At 66.1% G+C, this 19,948-nt stretch overlaps 1 protein-coding gene across 4 annotated transcripts in view; it reads right to left on the reverse strand.

Moving 5' to 3' along the window:
• Window positions 1-635: 635 nt before the first annotated feature.
• PTP4A3 (protein tyrosine phosphatase 4A3) overlaps window positions 636-19,948 on the reverse strand; it is a 32,102-nt gene continuing 12,789 nt past the window's right edge. Inside the window, exons 1-6 of one of the 4 annotated variants that reach the window (XM_061122784.1) lie at window positions 16,560-16,582; window positions 7,216-8,156; window positions 4,820-4,912; window positions 3,540-3,670; window positions 2,925-2,999; window positions 636-1,309 (exon numbers count right to left, since the gene is read on the reverse strand). In XM_061122784.1, coding sequence (XP_060978767.1) covers window positions 1,192-1,309; window positions 2,925-2,999; window positions 3,540-3,670; window positions 4,820-4,912; window positions 7,216-7,320 — 522 coding nt within the window. In that variant the 5' untranslated portion in view covers window positions 7,321-8,156; window positions 16,560-16,582 and the 3' untranslated portion in view covers window positions 636-1,191. Of the gene's footprint in view, window positions 1,310-2,924; window positions 3,000-3,539; window positions 3,671-4,819; window positions 4,913-7,215; window positions 8,157-10,582; window positions 10,630-14,613; window positions 14,654-16,559; window positions 16,583-19,948 lie in introns of those variants that run through there. The other 3 variants (XM_061122783.1, XM_061122785.1, XM_061122786.1) reach the window with 3 other exon arrangements.

Below are 19,948 nucleotides of genomic sequence, written 5' to 3' on the forward strand. Positions count from 1 at the left end.
GGGCCTGAGTCCTGGTGGGTGGGCCACCATCCCACCCGGGGAAGGCGCGGCCAACCTGACCCAGGGAGGGGCCGGCCCCCAGCTCTGCGAGAGCGGAGAGCTGCTCACAGAGCAGGGCAACATCCATGCCCTCCAGCAGGCCCAGCCCCCAACACACTTTCACCCCAGGAACTCCGGGGTCACTCTCCACCCCTCCAGCCTCCCCTCCCTGCCGCGGGGTGAGGAGTTGGCGTGTCCCTCCACCCCAAGCCCAGTGGGCACCATCACCCCCTCCCTTCTCTGGGCTTCTAAGACTGAAGTGAGGACACTTAGTGGGGGGCAGGACGGGGCAGCCACCCCACCGGACACCTGACCCGGAAGAATTACCAAGTGACCCATCCTGTCCCGCACGGGGGCAATGCCGGTGACCCAGCCCCCAACACAGCAACAGGGCAACTGGGCAGAGCCCACTGGGCCTCAGCCCCTGCTCTGTTCAATCTGGGACGGCCCCGCCCTGAGTCAGGGAGTGCAGGGACCCAGCGTGGACGCCAGGGGGCAGCCAAGCATAGCCGGCAGGAAGGGATGGGCCCCGCAGCATCCCTGGGTTCCGCCAGCCCCCCAAGGCCACCCACACCCCATTCTCCAGGCACACGCAGTCACAGGGTCTGGTTTTATTGCCTTCGAGTGTCCGGAACACCTGACTGCCCCAGACCCAATAACTTAAGGTGCCAAGAACAGGTCAGGGTGAGGGGCCGCAGACGAGGGGCTGGGCCCAGTGGTTAAAAAATACACCAGCCCCCAAACAAACAGGCCAGGAAGGAGAGCTGCCCAGAGGCGGTGTGGGCAGGTCATTACAGGACAGCCAGGGACATGGCGGGTGGGGATTGGGGGGGATTAAGCCTCAGAGGGACAGTGAGGGCTGAGGGCAGAGAGACACGTCAGACACAGAGACAGACAGACAGACACGCAGGCATGGAGACAGAAGGAAGGCTGGGCCAGATGGCAGTGCGCGCACATGCACACGTGTGCACGCACACACACGCACACACACACCTGCTGGTGTGGGCAGAGACAGAAAACACCCACAAAGGGTGCGGGGGGCGGGCTGGACGGCTGGTGGTGGGTGTGCCCGGGGGGCTGGGAGCAAAGGGCAGAGGGAAGCCCCGTGGCAGGAGCCCTGCTGAGCCCGCGGCCAGGCGCCCGCGTCCTGAGCTACATGATGCAGCACTTGGTCTTGTGCGCGTGGGGGTCCTTGAACCGCAGTCTCTGCTTCGGCCGGTACTTTTCCAGGTAGGTGAGCTGTTTGCTGTTGATGGCGCCGCGCCGCTTCCTGGGCAGACGGGACCGGGGTGGGGGGTCAGGCAGGACCCAGGCTCGGCCACACGCCCTGCCCCGGAGCTGTAGGCCCCAGAGGCCAGAGAGGCTGGAGCGGGTCCCCGTGACCCACAGAGCCCTCCCACCTCTGGGCCTTTGCCGGGGCCATTCCTACCGCCAGAATCACAGTCACTGCAGCCACAGCGGCTGACCTTCAAGTCACCTGGCTATGGCTCCTCCAGGCTGACCACCTCACCTCCCCAACCCCAAGGTCCCCACCCTCCAAGGCCCCCGTGTTTACCTGGGTACCACCCCCCGAAAGCAGAGCCCACGGGGATGGAGCCTGGCATGCCAGCTGGCTGGGAGGGAGAGGAGAGGAGGCGGGAGGTGGCCCTCAGGTGCCTGGGTGTGGGGGTACCTAGCACTGCCCACCAGGTGCTTCCGGAGGTCATCTGTCCCCACCGCCCATAACCTTGGATATGGCCGTGGACTGGCTCTGGTCAATGATGCGTGGGCCGGGGAGGAGCAAGCCTGCGCTGCCCTGAGTCACCAGGTTGGGCCCAGCCCCCAGTCTGGGGGGTGCCAAGGCACAGAGCTGCACACAGGCTCACGGAGAGGAACCGTGCCCCCGCTGTGTGCACACGTGCCAGGGTCCCGAGGAGGCCGGAGCTCCCGCGGGCACAGGCAGGCCTGGCCGCCTGACTGGTAAACAAGCCTGCCTCTGGGAGAGAGAGAAGGCTGTGCCCTGGAAACTGTCGTCGGGGGAGCAGCACAAGAAGACACCCAGGCACGGACTGTGCGTGTGTCTCACACACACACACGCACATACACACTCACGATGGGGGGGGGGCTGGGGCGGGTTCAGGCCCTCTGCACCCACCCCACTGTCCCTGCTGCCACCCCAGAACCCTGCTCCGCCGGGGCTCCTTTCCCGGGGGCAGCGGCGGACAGGAGCCCCCTCCCCACAAGGAGAGGAGGTTGGGAGACCTCCATGGGGGCCGAGAATGGAGGGCAGAGCACCCAGGGGCCAGGGCTTCAGAAGGGCAGTCCTGAAAGATCCTGGGGTGTCGGCTGTCCCGGAGGGGTTGGGGCAGGTGGGGCAGGTGGCACTGGGGGTCTCCTTTCACTGCTGGGCTGGGTTGGAAGGCTTCTGGGGGCTCTTCCTCTCCCAAGAGCTGAGGGGAGTGACACCCCGCATCAGGAGTGCTGGAGGCTTAGAGGGGCCTGCCCCAGCTCCCTGTGTCAGAGATGGGTTTGGGCCGGCCTGCTCCTCAGCACCATAGGCCCTGTGTGGACTGGTACACCCCCGGCTGAAGGAGCCATGGACCCCAGAGAGGGCACCAGCCAGGCCCTCCAGGCAGCCACTCCTCACCCTCTCCTCCCAGTCTGGGGAGCAGACCACACACAGCACCCGTCCTCAGTCAGGGCTAGGCAGCCTGAGGGGTGCGCTGGGGCCACAGCAGGAGGCTGCACTGAACTGGGGAAGGCCTCAGAGGACGGCACAGGGCCAGGGGTCAGGAGTGCCTCCTGGTGGGGCCCTGGGCCCCTGGGGGGCAGGGAGGGAAGGATAAGGACCCCCAGCACCCAGACTCCCGAGCCCCCACCAGCGTCCTTCCCCACCAGCCACTCACTGTCGGATGAACTGGATGGCGTCCTCGTACTTCATCCCACTCTCGATGAGGGCCAGCGCCACGAGGACTGGAGCCCTGGGCGGACAGCAGGGCCAGGTCACCCAGGCCCGGGCACCCACCCCTTCCCCAACACCTTCACCCTTGGGGCCTGGGGAGGCCCAGGCTTCCCCAGTTTCCTTCCCACCCCCATGGAGGGCACAGGCTCCTCCTGCACCTGCTGTGTGACCTCAGGTGGGCAGGGCCACCTCTCTGTGCCCCAGGCTCCTCATGCATAAACGTGTAGGTGGGAGGGTCGAAGGAGGAAGAGCAAAGTGCTGGGCTCAGGTCTGGCCATGGATGAGAGCTTGATTCTCGGTTATGAACCCAGTTCACGATTCCCATGACTAGCTGGCAGGTGTGGGGTCTTTGTGTCTGGGGAGGGGCAGGGCTGTCAGCTCCTTCCTGCACAAAGTCCCAGCCACAGCAGCGGGGAGCGGGGTCAGACTTTGGGAAGGACTTCTGCCCCGCCCCCCCAGGAAGGAAGTCACGTGACATGGACTCAGCACCCATGCCCGACAGCAAGCCAGGCCAAGAGGTCCCCAAGTTCAAGCCAGCCGCCCTGCCCCACTGGCTCACCGCCCCAGGCCGGCCACGCAATGCACAGCCACGCAGCTGCCAGGGTCATCACAGAACTTGTTCTTCAGCAGGCTCAGCCAGTCCTCCACCACTTTGCCGGGTGGGGGCGCCCCATCATCAAACGGCCAGTCCTGCAGAAGGCAGCAGCCCGTCAGGACCCCCACCTTGGAGGTAGGGTGAGAGCCAGGACCCAGGCCAGCCTGCCCAGGGGCACTCTGACAAACAAGGAGGATGTTGGGAGCCCCCCGAGGGTGAGGGTCGGGGCACAGGCCCCAGAGAGCGCCCCCCTGCAAGGCTCCTCCCCACTGTCTCCTCCAGGAAGCCTTCCCAGAACACCCTGCTCTTTTCGGGGGGCAGCCCGGGAGCCCTACTCCCCCTCTCGTCAGTCCACGTTGCAGTTCTGACTCACCCAGCCTGAGCCAGTCTGGGTCCACAGACCCAAAAGGTCTGGTCCATGAGCGTGGCTGACATGTGCCTGCCTGTGTCCCAGCCCCCAGCATAGCGGCCCAGAGCAGGCTGGGCCCTGAGGCTGGAGACCATGCACTGCCCGCGGAGCACGCTCACGCTGGGCCGCCCCAAAATCAGCACCGCTTGGCACAGGGGTGCATCCACGTGTCCACCGAGGCCAGGCACCCGGGTATCTGGTCCTGTTCCCAGGCTCCAGATTCAGCACCCTGGAAGGCCCCTGGAGGACACGGTCTGCCTGGCAACTGCGTGTCTAACCCAAACCCCTTCCTGCCGCCGGGGAAGCGTGGGAAAGCCGCTGACCCCTGTGCTCCGGGCTACGTTACAGCGTTCACCTGGCGCCCTTCAGGCACCCCCGCTCTAGATGGAAGGACCCTGGGTCACTCAGCGGGGAAGGGGCAGGCCTCTCCGCCCCAAGGCTTCAGCCCCTCTCACCACCGTGGCCTGGCTCGGGGGCCTCCCCACAGGGACGTGGCCGAGCCACCAGGATCCACGTGGCCCATCCCACGGGGCCTGCTGCCTGGCCGCCGGTCCCCAGTACCGGGGACCAAGGAAACCGCCCCAAGGGTCCCTCCCCACGGCCTCGGGAGAGCCTCCCCAGGGACCCGCCAGGTGCACCTAGCCCACCCCCCGGGAGGCACCCGCTGCCCAGCGACAAGGCCCCAAACGCCCGGCGCGGCGGGACGGAGAGGAGCCCAGCGCCGCGCCGACGCTCTAGAGATGCAACCTGCACACAAACACGCAGCAAGGCCACACACGCCTGCCTCCCCACCCGGGGCCCGGCCGCCCCCCACCCCGCCGCACACGGCCCTCACCACAACCGTGATGCCGTCCTTCTCCAGCGGGGCCTTGTCGTAGGTCACCTCACACACGCGCACCACAGTGGTGGCCCCGTACTTCTTCAGGTCCTGGCAGGGAGGGAGGGGGAAGGCGGGGCTGGGCGGGGCACCCCACAGCCCTCGGTGGGACAGAAAGGCTGGGGCCCGGCATGAATCGCCAGCGGCTCACGGGCTTTCGGGCTCGGGGACCTGCGGGGGTGGGACCGCTCTTCCTGATGCTTCTGGGGCGACTATCCCTGAGCTCGCCCCGCAGCAGGCAGGTGACCCACCCACCCGCATCACCACTGAGGCGACACAGCTGGGAGCCTGACTTCCGGCATGACCTCCTTCCTCCCGGATGCTGGGAGCCCCGGAGCACACCAGCAGCTTGCAGACCGAGACCCCGCGCCCCCAGGCAGGCCGAGGACGCCAGAGCCTGCGCGCGAGCCGCTGTGTGGTCCTGCTCTGAGCTGCCTCCCAGCCTAGACAGCAGGGACAGGTCCACCCAGGGGCAGAGCCAGACCCTGCACAGCGGCCTTCAGGGCCTTGGGGAGGGGCACCTCGGGGCAGGGAGGGTGGGCACCTGCCCAGAGGGCGCCCAGGAGGGAGCCAGGCCCCACACACCAGCGGGGAAGCCCCAAGATACCCGGGGAGAGGTCAAGGCAGTTCACAGCCCGCGCAGGGATATTTATACGCTGTGGTGGGGGGGCTCCGCTGCATGGGGTCCATGTGCACCCACCCCCACCTGCTCCTGGCAGCTATTTTAGGAGCAGTGAAGAATCAGCTGCTGGACCTTGCTCATCATGCGACGGGGACACCACACAGTGAGGAGAGCACAGAGCTATTCTGAGAATGCAGGGAGCAGGGGCGGTGCAGGGGGGCGGTGCAGGGCTCTAGGGCCAAAGGGACACCGGAGATTCCTCTGGACCTAAAGCAGAGAGTGCTGCCATCCAGCCCAGGCTGGGCCCGGGCCTCACGACAGACAGAGTGCTGACAGCTGTCCCACTCTGAGCCCTGACCCTGGTCACACACTGACCCCTGACCCCAGTCACACTCTGAGCCCTGACCCCGGTCCCACTCTGAGCCCTGACCCCGGTCACACACTGACTCCTGACCCCGGTCACACTCTGACCCTTGACCCTGGTCACACTCTGACCCTTGACCCCGGTCACACTCTGAGCCCTGACCCTGGTCACACTCTGACCCATGACCCTGGTCCCACTCTGACCCCTGACCCTGGTCACACTCTGACCCCTGACCCTGGTCACACTCTGAGCTCTGACCCCGGTCCCACTCTGAGCCCTGACCCTGGTCACACTCTGACCCTTGACCCCGGTCACACTCTGACCCCTGACCCTGGTCACACTCTGACCCATGACCCTGGTCCCACTCTGAGCTCTGACCCCGGTCCCACTCTGAGCCCTGACTCTGGTCACACTCTGAGTCTTGACCCCGGTCACACTCTGACCCTTGACCCCGGTCACACACTGAGCCCTGGCCCCGGTCCTGCTCTGAGCCCTGACCCCAATCATGGGCCATGCAGGGGGACAGCCCTCCTCCACAGAGTTCCAGGCTCAGTGTCTAGAGTCCAGGTCTCCCGACGGCAGGGTGCCTGCTGCCTCCCTCCGCGTGTACACAGTTGTGAAGCCCTCCTGTGCCCGGACCCCTGTTAACCACAATGAGCACTCAGAGGGGCCTATCTCTTGTTGCAGAAGGAGGTCTGAGGTCACGAAAGGCCCAGCACACAGACACAGGCTCTGCAAATAGCAAGGAGCGCTGCAGAGGCCAGGCTCCTTCAGGAGCCCCGCAGAGAATGGCAGGCTCTGCAAACACATTTGGTCCCGTCTGCTGGGGCCACGAGCAGCAGACAGCTCGCCTACTGGCTCTCGGGGTATGATGGTCATTCTCTCCCGTGGCCAGCTTGGACTCCTGTCCAGCCCTTCCTCACACAGATACCTGTGCCGGGAGCTCCCAGCCCAGTTCCAACGCAAGGAGCCCCTGGAGCCCATGGGCTTCCCTCGGCCTGGGCTGGTTGTGGAGCTGGTCTTCATGCCTGGTCCCCGCCCTGCTTTCTCCAGGCTGTTTAAGCAGCTGGTCCTCCCCTGGGGCGACCACCACCCCCTTCTCCTGCTCAGCCTCTGTACAGAGGCCAGATAGCCAGCAAAGGGCTAGGGACTGCACCGTTCACAGGCCCGTCTCGTCTCCTACCTCCACACGTCTCTGCTCACACGGCACGGGGGCCCGCTGCCCACCCTGCTGACCCCCCGCAGCCCTCACAGCACCCCCAGCCCCACATGTACTCTCATGTGCCTCTCCCGGGGGGGCCTGTCATCCCACGCTCTCCTTTCACTCGGAGGCCCCCAGCCTTGCCACCAGACGTGCTGGATGCTCACCTCGATGAAGCTGCTGAGGGTGGCGTTGGTGGGGTTGTGCGTAATGAGGAAGCGCATGTTCTTGTAGCTGACCTCCACAGGGGCCGGCCGGTTCATCCGCGCCATGGCTGCTGCCCGCAGACGGGGCTGGGGACGTGAACGCAAGAAGGGCCCACCACCCCCCAGAACCCAAGGAGCACGAGATCCCTGCGCTTGTCCGAGAGAGAGAAATGCTTTAAAAAAAAAAAAAAATCCTGCCCCCCAGACCCCGCACAAATATTGTGCAAATACTTGGGTGGGGGGAGGATGCTGCCCGGATCACGGGTGGATGATTAAAAAAAGAAAACCCAACCCTTTACAAGACAAAAAGAACAAAAGAGTGCCCCCAGAAGTAAAGCGGGCCAAGTCCAAGCTCCGGCCTCTCAGAGCTGGAGAATTACTAGGGGGCAAAAGTAAAAACAACAACCACCAAAAAAACTCAGCAAAGAAAACTTTAAAAAGCCCAAAGTGAATCGGGCTGCCAAAGCCGCGGCCGGCACTGTGCCTGTCGCCGGGGACACCCCCTCGGCATTGGTGGACGGCTAGAGGGCCACCTCTGCTCCAAGACCCCAGACCCTCAAGGATTAGAGGAAGAACAAACTTGAAACTGAACCAATGGGGCCGCCGTGGTGTGGGGGTGGCAGGCAGCGGCCGCAGGGGGACAGCGGGCGGCGGTGACGCGGGGCCTCCGTCACGTTACCCCATTGGGGTACAGCGAGTCCTGGAGGGGGGCGGTGGGCTCAGGCCGCAGAGCCAGCCCCGGGCCAGGCGGCAGGGGCCATGGGCAGGCGAGGGCAATGGTGAGGCCGGAGGCGCGGGGGCCTCAGCAGCGGGTACGGCGCAGATGCTGGGCGCGGCAGTACTCAGGGCTGCCCCCCAAGGGCCTCTCCATAAATCCCAGGCTAGTCAGCGGCAGGCAGCGTCTGGGGAGAGGGGAGAAGGCAATGAAAGGGGGTCCCGGCCCGTGCCCCTCCCTCACCGGACCTCAGTTTCCCTGTCAGGGAAACCATGAGTGTGCTGAACCCCAACACACGATTTCAAGGCATTTGTGGTGACAGAGCCACCCCTGCCCCGAAGCCCCTCCACGACTCCCCGCCCCCACCACCAGACAGTCAGGCCCCTCCTCCGCGGAATTCTGGCCTCTGCGGCGTCTCTGAGCCCAGGTCACTCTGGAGCAGCCCCGGTCCTCGGGGGAAGGGGCTCCGGAATGGAGGCCAAGGTGACAGAGCACAGTGGGGGGTGGGGGCAGCGTGGCAGCACCCCCCCCACACAGACACGAGCCACCTTACACTTCTCTCAAGGGCTCCCCCGGTAACTGGAGGCTCTGGTCAGCCTGTGCCCTGGGCCGCTGTCCACCACTCGCCCACAGGGCTGGCCACACGATGGAAGCAAACAAGCCACGGCCCCGCAGGAGCTCAAAGAAGCAGGGACAACCCACAGGAGCCTATGGGCCGGGGCCGGCCGCCAGGCGCTTGCCAAGGTGGCGACAGCACAGGTGGCTGGGAGTGGGGTCCCACCATGACAGGGCCTCAAGGGGGAACATTGCCAGGCCCCAGAGAGGGCCATCAAGCACCTGCAGGCCTGTCTCTCCCTCTCTAGGCCCCAAAAGGCCAGGGGCCCCAGCAGGAGCAACGTGCCCCACTCCCATCCCCACGGACAGGCTGGGAGACCTTGAGCACATCACTAGCCTCAGTTTCCCCATCTGCAAAATGAGGGGCCAGAGAAGATGTCCCCAAGGCCCCTCCAGCACAACCCAGTGGTCAGCAGACCCCTCCAGCCACTGGGCTCAGCCTGGCCCCGCTGTGAGAACCCACACCTGCTTACCAGGCAGGTCCTCCATCCACCCACCCCATACCTCTTACCTCTGCCCCGCCCAGCACCCCCTTCCCCAGCTGCCCACCAGACCGGCTGGGCCCCTGGAGCCTCAGCCCGGGTTCGGACCGGGCCTGCAGCTGGGACCCGGACACGGCGGGGTGGGAGCGGCGGGCGGCTCCACGACTGCTCCAGGCTCACTGCCCCTTGCCCAGTCCAGGAAGGTTATAGGTGGGTCCCCAGGGAGGGGGTCAAAGGCAGGGAGAAGGGACCGCGCACCATCCCTGAGCGGTCTTCCGCTCGGAGTGCAGGCAAGGAAAGCGCCAGGAGCCCTGAGCAGCACGTGGAAACCTGCCCTCCTGGGGCTGCGGGAGGTCCCTGTGTGTGCATGTTTACAGAGGGAAGGGAGGGAAGGGGCCCAGCGAAGCCACAGGACGACAGGCCTCTCCCGAGAGCCCGACCCGCCGCCTCCCCACCCACAGCTGCTGGACATCTGGGGAGACCCCATGGGCAAGGGCAGACGGCCTGGCTCTCCTGCCAGCTTCCCTGGAGGGCCACCCCACAGTCCTGCCCATGTGAAACTTGTCACCTGCAGGCAGGGGCCCCGGGTCAGGCTGGCTGGGGGCAGGGGGTAGGGTCTGGGCTGAGGCTGGACCAAGATCACTGCCCAGCTGGGCTGGGGTCTGGCCAGACACCCTACTTGTCTCCTCAACGTCTAGGGCCCCCACCCCCAGGTGAAAGGAAAAGAGTGCAACCCCCCTTGCTGCCCCCAGGCTGTCCCACAATGCTCAACCAGGCCTGCGGCCTCCCCCTGGGGCAGAGCCCCCCGTCCGAACCACACCACCCCCAGCTTGAGGTCACCGAGCAGGCCCCCAGCCAGGGCTGACCCCAGTCCACCAGCCAGTACCCCTCCAGCCCACCCCCACGCCATGACACAGGAGCCCTCCTCGAAGCCGGAGGCCCCTCCCTCTGGTCTTCCCACCAGGGGCCCCACGCTGTCCTGGGGCCCCAGCCGCCCTGCACACAGGCCCTGAGCTCTGCTACATCCCTGACAGTCCGCCTTTCCAGAGCCATTAGGAGAGGCCCCGGCCTGTCCCCTGATCGCAGATGAGTAAACAGGCCAGGGAGGGCTGGGGGACTTTCCAGGGCCCTGACCAGGCCAGGCCCAGGAAGAGCTCCCCGTGGGAGTTCCCAGCCGCAAGTCCCCGAGGCTCATTCCTGGCGGCACAGCTGCAGCTAGAGTTTGACTCCAGAGGGCTTCGAGAGCGCCCGCCTCCGTGGACCCGGGACCCCGTCCGACATGGGGGAAGGGTGCAGGGCCAGGGCTCATGGGGGTCCCAGGAGAGCTAAGAAGGGGGTGCGTGGGAGCACCGTGCGCAGGACCGGGCTGGGAGGGCGCGGGTGGGGCCGTGGGCGGCGACCCCCTGTCCCGCAGCGCGCCCACCCCACCGTAGGGCGGGTGCAGGAGGGGCGGCTCCCTCCCGGGGCGGGGCTGGGGTCCTCCCGGCACGCCCCCCGCCCTCTCGGCCCGGCTCACCCGCGGGCAAGCGTCCTGCCGCCGCCTCCATTCGCGCGGGGCTGGGCAGGGCCGGGGCGCGGCGGCCGAGACTCAGTGCGCGGGGCACGCCGGCCTCCCCGCGGACGCTCGGCGGCCGGGCTGCGGGGGGGCTATTTATAGCGCCCGGGCATCACGTGGGCGGCCTGGCCGTGACCAGCGGGCGACCCGGCTGGTAGTGACTCCCACACCTGCCGCCTAAATATAACCACAGGCCATCCCGCACGCCGGGGCAAACAAAGAGGGCCGGTCCGGGAGAGGAAGCACCGGCGGAGGAAGGGGAAACGCAAGGGCGGGGGCGCTGCCCGCGCACCCCGCCTTCCTCCCACCGTGCCCTGAACCCTCCAGCGGCTCCCGCAGCAGGGAGCGGGCGCTGCCCCAGGTCCGGAGGAGCTCAGCTGGAGCCGGAGCCCTGGCGGGGGCCTCGGTGCAGGTCCGGAGGGCGAACTTCCTTTTGGGAATGGAAAGGAGGGTGCCCCGTGGCCCAGGTGGGCTCCAGAAGCTGACGCCCACAGGATGGAGATGGTGACCGACAGCTGGTCTGGCCCTGCCCTGGGCCCTGCCCAGCTCTCCAGCCTCAGACCCCAGGACCTCTCTACTTTCCTGAGCACCTACTGTGTGCCAGACACTGCCGTCCCTCACTGAACCCTCGACACACCCCTGGGGGTGCTGCCATCACTCCCTCCCCCCCAACCCCCCAGTATGCCGGTGGGGAAACTGAGGCGGAGGGACACTCGAGGAAGCAGCCTTCACCCAAGAAGGTCTCCATCTCCCGCTCATCCTCCAGTGCTCAGTGCAGATGCCCCCTCCCCAGGAGGCCCTCTCTGATGGGAAACCCTCCCCATCAGGCCCAGGCCTGAACCCCAGCAGGGTGCTGGCTTCACCTCCTGGAAGCATCAGCTCAGGAACACACGCGCTCCCCAGACTCTGAGCCCTGACAGCACGCAGCCGGGCACCACAGGCAACCATGTACCTGCCCCAGCCAGCCCCGGGGCCCACGGAAGGGGGTGGAGCAGGGTGGGTAGAGCCCCCAGCACACAGGGTCCCCAGAGGCCTTGCCTCGCTGGGAACCCGGCTCCAAGCCCAGCTCCCAGCCAGCCAGCCTGGCCCCTGCAATCATCGGTCAGTGCCTCAGGGGCGGGGTGGGAGGAACTGGCCAGGGGCCCAGCCCAGAGCAGGGCCGGGTCCCAGGCTCTCCCCACACACATACCCAGAGTGTCAGCCAGGCCTGGGGACCCATGCTCCCCCACCCGCCAGGCGGAGCCCCACCCAAACCTCGCCGGGGCCCTGCCCACCAGCTCAGGAGCCCTGGGGCAAGGGCTCCTCCACCCAGAGCCAAGGTGGGCTCGGCCCAGGACACCCACTCCAGTGCTCTTGGGTCCCAGCTTCCAGCAGCCTCTCCCTAAAGGCCAGCTCTGGGCACTCAGGGCCCCGCCAGTCTCCCATCTTGACGGCTTCCTGAGAGTTTGTCCCCCTCAGACACTGTGCTGGACGCTGCATGCCTTGAGCAAAGCCCATCGGCCACACTGTATTAATGAAATAGCAGCTCAGAGGGGTCGAGGGACTTAACCCAAGTCATACAGCCGACAAGCAGAGGAACCAAAGTCGGGCTGAGTTTTGCTGACCCCCGGAGACCCTGACCCTCTGGAGACAGGACCCCTGGGCAAGCTGCTCTCCCACCACGTCATGCTGCATCCCCACCCATACAAGCTGAGAGGTCCCATCAGCTTTGTGGACCTGCACCCAGGACCCAGAGCCCACCAGGCTGCTCAGCCCGCAAACCAGCACCCCTGCCCCCCCTCACTGGGGGCACCCACTCTGGCCAGGCCTGGGGGGCACCTGCTGGCCTGGCACCATCCCAAGCCCTTCGGAGAAGTCTATTTTTATCAGGGCAGGAGCCGTTCCTGGAATCCTCCCAGACAAGCCCGAATCCACATGCTGCTTGGGGGCGGGGAGGGGACCCAACAGGCCAAGCCCACACCCACCCCCGAAGAGTCTCCCCAGAGCCCCCTGCCCCTGTGCCCACAGCACTGAGGGTCCAGCCCCCTCACTGACCAAGTTGGGCTGCCTGCCCTCCCTACAGCCACAGGCCCTTCAGAGTAGTTTCCCCACCCCCCGAGGAACATGTGTCCTAAAGGAGGGGCTCAACTCCACCCGCTCCCTCTGCGCAGGGCCTGGCACCAGGAGGCCCCCCACTTGCTGTGGAAGGAACAAATGACCCAACGTCCTGGGCAGAGCTCCAGATCTGGGCAACATCCAGAAACCATCACGGGATCGCAGCCCCTGAAGTCCAGAGGAACCTCAGAGGTCACCCGCGCCGTCTCATCACCAGCTTGCACACCTCTGGTGATGGGGGGCTCGCTGCTATTTGATACCACCTTCCACGCTGGGCAGCTCCCCGAGTTATGCATCCATCCCCCTCTAGGGCCTCCTGGATGGGCCCAGCAGGAGGCACCCTGCAAAGCAGAATAAGCCAGCACAGCAGGCGCTGTGGAGGGCAGGATTGGAGGATCAGGTGTTCAGGGAAGGCTCCCTGGAAGAGCTGGCCGGGGAGGGCGACAGGCATGCAGCTCATGTATGGAAACTCATCATCAGGGCTCGAGCAGCTGCCCCAACCCCCTAGGCAACCTGGGGCTCTCACTTGCTCTCTCTGGAGCTTGAGACCTCCTCTGTAAGTGGTGACACTGCCAGGAAGGGAAGCCACTTTCCAGTGGTGCCAGCTCCAAGCCGGTCAAGAGGCGCCCAGGCTCTGACCTGGAAGCGGAGCTGTTAGGAGTAGGCTTGAATTTCCACCCAGGGAAGGCACCTGTTCTCTGCCAGGATCTGGGGATGAGAAGAGGGCTGCAAACACACTGTCCCTAGACGCTGCACGGGGCCGCCCTCACCACACCGGGTTCAATGGTGCCTCATGGGCGTGGTGCACGCTTGCCAACCCAAGTGGCCGGCACCTACCTGCCATCAGCCACCAGCACGGCCCGGGTGGGCCACAGCGCCACTGCGGACTCAGGAGCCATAACTGCCACCTCCATGGGCAGGCGGGTGGGTGTGGGCGAGGCTGCTGGGCCCCGGCCTGGCCGTCACCAGTGGTGGGCACAGAGCAGGCAGCCAAGTGAGCCAGACCAGGCACCTCAGGTCTTCTGAACCCCTGGCCACCCCGAGTCCACCAGGCCCACCCGAAGCCTCCCTGGTCTCAATGGCACCACCGGACAGGCACCCCTCACCTGGGTGAGGCACAGCCGGGCTCCCGGGGCCCTGGCCCTCCCCACCTTGGCCTCAGCTGGCCTGGCCTCACCGTGTGGGGCCTGGACCCTCCCTTGAAGGACCCAGCGTGAGAGGAGAGGGCAGAGGACGGACAGAGGGCCGACCTGCCCACGGGGTCTGGGGTTGAGCCTGACGCTGTCTGCGACCACCTGCCCCTGGGGTCCCGGCTCCTTATCAGAAAAAGGTATGACAAGCCCTGCCCGGCTGGGACGAGGGCCTGTGGGCACTAGTGGCTGGAAAATGGGGCCTCTGTGGCCACCAGGCAGCAGCTCCGAGGAAACAGGGCAGTGGGGGGAGCAGGACTGCCAGGAGCTCTGCAGGTGTCACCTCTGCCCCCCACAGCGGGGGCCCCCACCGGAGCCAGCCCCTCTCCTGCATCCTGTCAGCTCTTCCTGCTGGCGGATCACAGCCGGCGGCACATGCAGGGTCAGTGGCACATGGAAGGGGTGGCTCCAGCTGCCCAGGCAGGCTGGCTGTGCTGTCACACGGTGACACGCTGGCCGCAGCTCACCCCGGTGTCCAGAATGAGGGGGGACTGCACCCCTGGGGCTGCCTGCCTCTGCTCAAAGCCCCACCACTCACCCGTCACTGACCAGGATCCCCTCCCCACACCTGAGGCCTCAGCCCTGGCTCTGAGCCCAGTCTGCCCCCCGGGTCCTACCTGCAGCCTCCCCTGCTCCCCACCCCTGACCTTAGGACTCCTCCAAGGGGGACAGGGGAGCCAGCATCTGTTCATTCATTCATTCATTCACCTGATTTACAAATGTTCACTGAGCATCTTCCTCCACTGCCGGGTGCTGGGCTGAGCTGGGGGACACATGGGGAGAAGTCACCAGTAGATGCAAAAAGCCTGCCCTGCCCTCTCCTGCCCCAGCCCCGCCCTGATGGGGCATCTGGCCACCCCTCTGCACCCCAGCCCCCACCCTGAGAAGCCACCTCCCTGACTGCCCAGCACAGGTGGGCTGGATAATACTGTGGCTGCCCAGGGGGCTGGGAGTGCCCCCCCGCAACCCTGTGCAGGCACCATTGCTGAATCTGGGGTCACCGCAAAGAGACCTCACTCCCCCGGTGCCTCAGTTTCCCAGGCTGTCACGTGCAGGGTTAGAATGTGGCATTTTCACAGTGCCACCTGTCACCAGCTACCAGGTCCCACATGGACCACACCGGCCAGCAGCCCAGCCGCCCCTCCCCTGGCTCCTGCCGGGGGAGCATCACCCCCCTGCAACTCCCCCCTTGCCTCCAGGGGTGGGCGCTGGGGGTCAGGGGTGAGCAAACCTCCACGACCCCAGGTGGGGTGGGGGTCGGTGGCAGGACACACAACCAGGCAATGGACTGAGTTAGAAAGGACACTGGTGGGTGGTAAGGGGGTAAACACGAGGCCTCTCAGAGGATGTGGCCTTTGGGCAGAGACTCAGGACGCACACGCACTGCACGGGTCCCCGAGAGGGGAGGCATCAGACCCCGCTGAACCCCGCGAGAAGTGCGTGCCCTGTCTCTCTGCTTGCCACTCCAGGACCTTTCCACCACCGCCATCACCATCACCCTCAGCCTGCACACCCCCCGCCTGAGGCGGAAGACCGAGTGCCCCGTTCCACATGGAGCCAGATGGAGACGCAGAGCAGAGCTGTCTGAGACCCAGGTTCCTTCTCTTCGCCCCAGTGAGTCATGGAAACCTCACGGTTCGGAGCCCGGGCCCAGGGGCGTGCTAATGCAGACAAGGCCTTCAGTGCAGCCACAACAGTGGCCCAGCAGCAAGCATCGGCGTCAGCCTCCCAGCTCCAGGTCCTCAACTCAGAGCCCAGCAGCTCTCGGGCTCAACACAATTAGCACCAACCCCTCAGGGGGTTACTAAAACCCAAGATAATAATGGCTGACAGTCTAAGCTGCTACTCGTTAACAATAAACATGAATGATGGTAGTTCTCGCTTTTTGAGAACCTGCTTTCTGACGAAGCCCTAAGATAGCTGGAGTCAAAGGCCAGGAGGTCCTCCCTTCCTGGCTGGGGGTTCCGCCTCCCTGATCCGTTTGGTACAAGGGGGCTGGACGAGGCCCAGCTTGTCACTGTAAGGCTCAGAGTCCCAATCTACATTAATAGCCATACCAACCACAGATGTGCATGCGTCAGGCTGTCGCCAGCCCCAGAGCACCCCCTAGGGCACCTGCTGACTAAGTGACCCCCCAGCTGGCAAGGACTGCCACCTCCTTTCACTCCCCAGCATGGTGACACGTGACCATCCATGTGGTCACTGTGTCGTGACCCTCGTCTAACAAGAGAGGACATGGCTGCAGGGGGTCTCAGTCACTACCCAAGGGGCAGAAGAACCAGGCTGGACAGACCCCTGCTGGCCCTAGGGCCCTGCTCTGCACTGCGACCCTGTCCCACCGCCGACTGTGTGACCAGCGGTCCCGGTCACCCTCGCCCTGTGCCACTGAGGCAGGGATCCCACACCCCAGAGGCCCAGGGAGCACAGCAGTATCACAGAGCCTGGAAGGAGAGTGTCCAGTTTGGGCTCAGGAAGGAGAAGGCCCCCTCGCCCCATTTGACAGAGGAAACCACTGAGGCTCCCAGCTGAGCCACAAGCATGAGCAAGAAGGCCTGGGGACCCCAGGGCCCCATGCTCTCTTGGGCTCTGCCCCCACCGTGTCCCCATCCCAGTCCCCACCCACGTGAGCCTGCCGGGAGCCCACAGACACTCACTCACTGTCCTGCGTCCTGAGTCCTGCAGGCCTGCAGAGGCCGCGCCCCCAGCCCAGCTTTATCCCCAGCCTGGCCTCCCGCCCTCCCCGCCCTCCCCACGTCAAAGGCCCTGGGACCGCCCGCCAGCCCAGGAGGCGGGGGCTCAGGCAGGGGCAGCCCCGGAAGGACCCGGGCTCCCAGGGCAGTCCCGGCGGCAAAGCGGGGCGGTGGGGGGGGGGGGGGGGGGGGCTGGCCAGGACACAAGTTGGAGGTCACAGCGGGCACCCCGGTCTCGGGAAGAGGGCAGGAGAGCCCCTCCCCTGTGGGCCGGGCTCTGGGGCCCACTGGGGGCAAGACAGTCCCCAGGGCCCTGTAACCGCTGGCAGTCAGAGCTGAAGGGGACAGGCGGGGCAGGTGGGCGGCAGCAGAGCCGGCGGGGAGGGGTCAGAGGCCCAGCCCGGGCCTGCAGCTGGCAGGGTGGGCGCTCCGACACACAGCCTGGGGGCTCCCCAGGTCTCTGGCCTGTCTCCCCACTGCCTGCTGTGGGCTGGAAAGGGGCTCCTGGGGCCCTTTCCTTGCAGAGGGGAGCTCACTGCACCTCCAGAGAAACAGCCCAGCCCTCTGCAGTCTGCCCCCCACCTAAGAAGTCCCTCAGGGAGCCCCCAGCCTACTCAAGGGGGCAGCCAGGTTTGCCCAGAGCCCCGCTCTGAGCTCACTGCTCAGTTCCTCCTCTTGTCCTGTTTCCTCCACAAGGAAGTGGGGAAGAAAGCTAACAGGCAGGTTAGCCCACCCACCCAGGCCTGGGAGCCGGGGCCCACAAAAGCACTAAGGAAGTGGGAACCCCCGCCCGTGGGGGAAGGGCTGTTCCTGCTTCCCAGGGTCAGGGTCACTCGCCCCTCCCCCACCAGGATGTTGCCCCAGTCATGGTGACATCAGGAGGGGTGGGACCTACAGGGCTGGGGTGGGGTATGTATTTCAGGCTCACCCAGCCCCCAGGCCTGTACTTCTTGGGGGCAGAGGGAGGCCATGCCCTGCTTACAGGCCACCCGGTGCGCAATGGGGGCAGCTCCTACCCTCTGCCACGCATCCAGCCGCCCATAACCTCCCCCTCCCTGCCCCATCGCTAGGTCCCCGCTGGTCGCCCCCGGCCACCACCCCAGACGGAGGCCCTTCCCCAGCGGCCTGTCACCCAGATTCAGCCCATCGTGACTACCCAGGGCCTCAGCCAACCCCCAAAGCCCTCTTCAGCAACCCCCCAGCCCTCTGGCCTGACGCTGCCAGGGTCCCCCACACAGACATGGGGTGTCCACCGTTCTGAGCCCAGGCCTCCCACCCTCTGGGGGCCCTGGCATCTGTATTCACACAGGCAGCTGGGCTGACCCGGGCGGCTGGGAGCGGTGTTCTGTAGGTCCTGCCAGGCCCCCAGGCTCTCTGCTTGGAGAGCCCCCAGCCCCAGGGGCGGGGCGGGGATCTGGTTATCTGGGATGCAGGGCCCATCACGCTGGGATTCTAGACAGGAGGAACAGAGCTTCAAGCCTGCCCCGCGCTCAGAGTTAGACCTGCACCCACAGCCCCTGGCACGCTCCTCCTGGGCCCCGTGGGGCTGGCACCGACTCCTGGCATCATGCCACCCCATCTCCAAGGCCCCTAAAGGCCAATGCCCAGAATGGGCCTGGCCTCCGGGAAGGGCACGGAGTTTCACGGATCCACTTGACGCTAACGGCCCCTGAGAGGCCCTTGAACCCGCCCACCCCCCCCACCCCCTGCCAGCTCAAGCCCCTGCCAGGAACACAGAGGCCCCGAGGAGGCCCCTGATCCTGGCCTCCCGAGAGCTGAGCACTCCCCAGGCAGAGCCCCAGCCCCTCCTGTTTCACGAGCACATCGCCAGGACCCTCAACAGGCAGAGGGACCTGGGCTCCCACGCTGGGGCCTCAGAGAAGAGGGGTGGGAGCCAGGGCCTCACAGACGGTCCATGTGGCCTAACAGTCCTCACTGCCCAAGAGGAGGCTGCCCGCCAAACCCTCACCCACCAGGATCAACTGGAGACCCCACAGGGGTCCTCAGCTGGCAAGGGGACAAGGCCTGCACAAGTGCCCAGGGCGTGGAAGTCCTCCTCCCCTGGCCGCTGGGTGCCCTGGGCCCATCTCCTCCCCTCTCTGGGCCTTCTGAGCCAGCAGCAAGGCACAGGATGAGAAAACAGAACTGCACTCCGTAAGTGCCCACAGAGCGGTCATGTGGCCTGCTGGGCAGGGGTGGGGTGCACACACGATAGATGGGTTCCAGCGAAGCCCACCTTGCCGGATGGATCCTGGTCAAGCTGGGTGATGGCCCCCAGCCCCTCTCCGTGGGGAAGTGGCTATGGCTAACTCCTGGGGACAATGAGGGGACAGGGTCCCTGAGGGTAGGCAGGAGAGCCTGAGCAGAGGAGAGGGGCACCTGGCAGGCACCCCCTCCTGCCACTCCAGAGCACCCCAATCCCAAGGGGGAGCAGGGTCGGCTCCCCCCAGCACCCTCAGGCAGGGTCGCCAGTCCCCTGTGCCCACCTGAGCCCTCTACACCCACCAGGGAGGTGGGGAGCTGAGCTGGCCCCTCCTCCTGCAGGACCCTGGCGGCAGGGTGCCAGGGAGCTTGGGGGCCCAGGGGCAAGTGGACCTTGGAGCATCAGGGTGTGATGGCCACTTCTGTCCAGCCCCACACCCAGGAGCCTGGCCAGAGCAGGACCCCCTGCCTGGGTCACAAGACAGGAGACTGTGGCCCAGCTGAGCCCAGGTCCACGGGACCCCCAGAACCCCCAGGCCACCCTCAGCCACCGCCCAGCTCACCCCTCCTCTTACCTCCCACGCACATCCCAACCCTGGGCCCAGGGTCCAACCCCATAAAAGGGGAGAAGGCCGGAGGCCCCCTCCAGGTACTGGCCCCTCACAGGGCCCTGGTCGCCGGGCCCTCCCCACATCCATCCCCAAACTGGCACTGGAAGACACCCGGCCCCCCATCGCCTGGATGAGGAAACCGAGGCTCAGGCCTCACAGGGCAGCTCTGAGGGGCTGAGCCAGCACTTCCGGCCAGCCCAGGGTGGGCACTTCTGTGTATTTTCTCCTCCAAACAGGCCCCAGAGGGGAAACTGAGGCCCAGCCTCCGCAGATGTCCGGGTGACATCGTGTCCGAATGACAAGGCCTCCCGGAACCTACCCAGTCCCCCCACCCCACCCCCGCCCTGTGCCCGGAGCGCAAGGCCGCTGGGGGTCAGGCGGGCAGGAAGGGGGCGCGAGATCGCAGAGGTGGCCGGGGCCACTGGCCAAAGCCCTGGTGGACGCACGTCAGAGGGGCCTGCAGGAACCGCGGGAAAGAGCGCTGACCTGGCCTCGGGAGGCCATGTCCAAAATAACCAGCCCAGCCGCCCTGCAAGGACC

The sequence above is a fragment of the Dama dama genome, chromosome 21 (assembly GCF_033118175.1).
Source record: "Dama dama isolate Ldn47 chromosome 21, ASM3311817v1, whole genome shotgun sequence".
In the NCBI taxonomy this organism is placed as follows: Eukaryota; Metazoa; Chordata; class Mammalia; order Artiodactyla; family Cervidae; genus Dama; species Dama dama.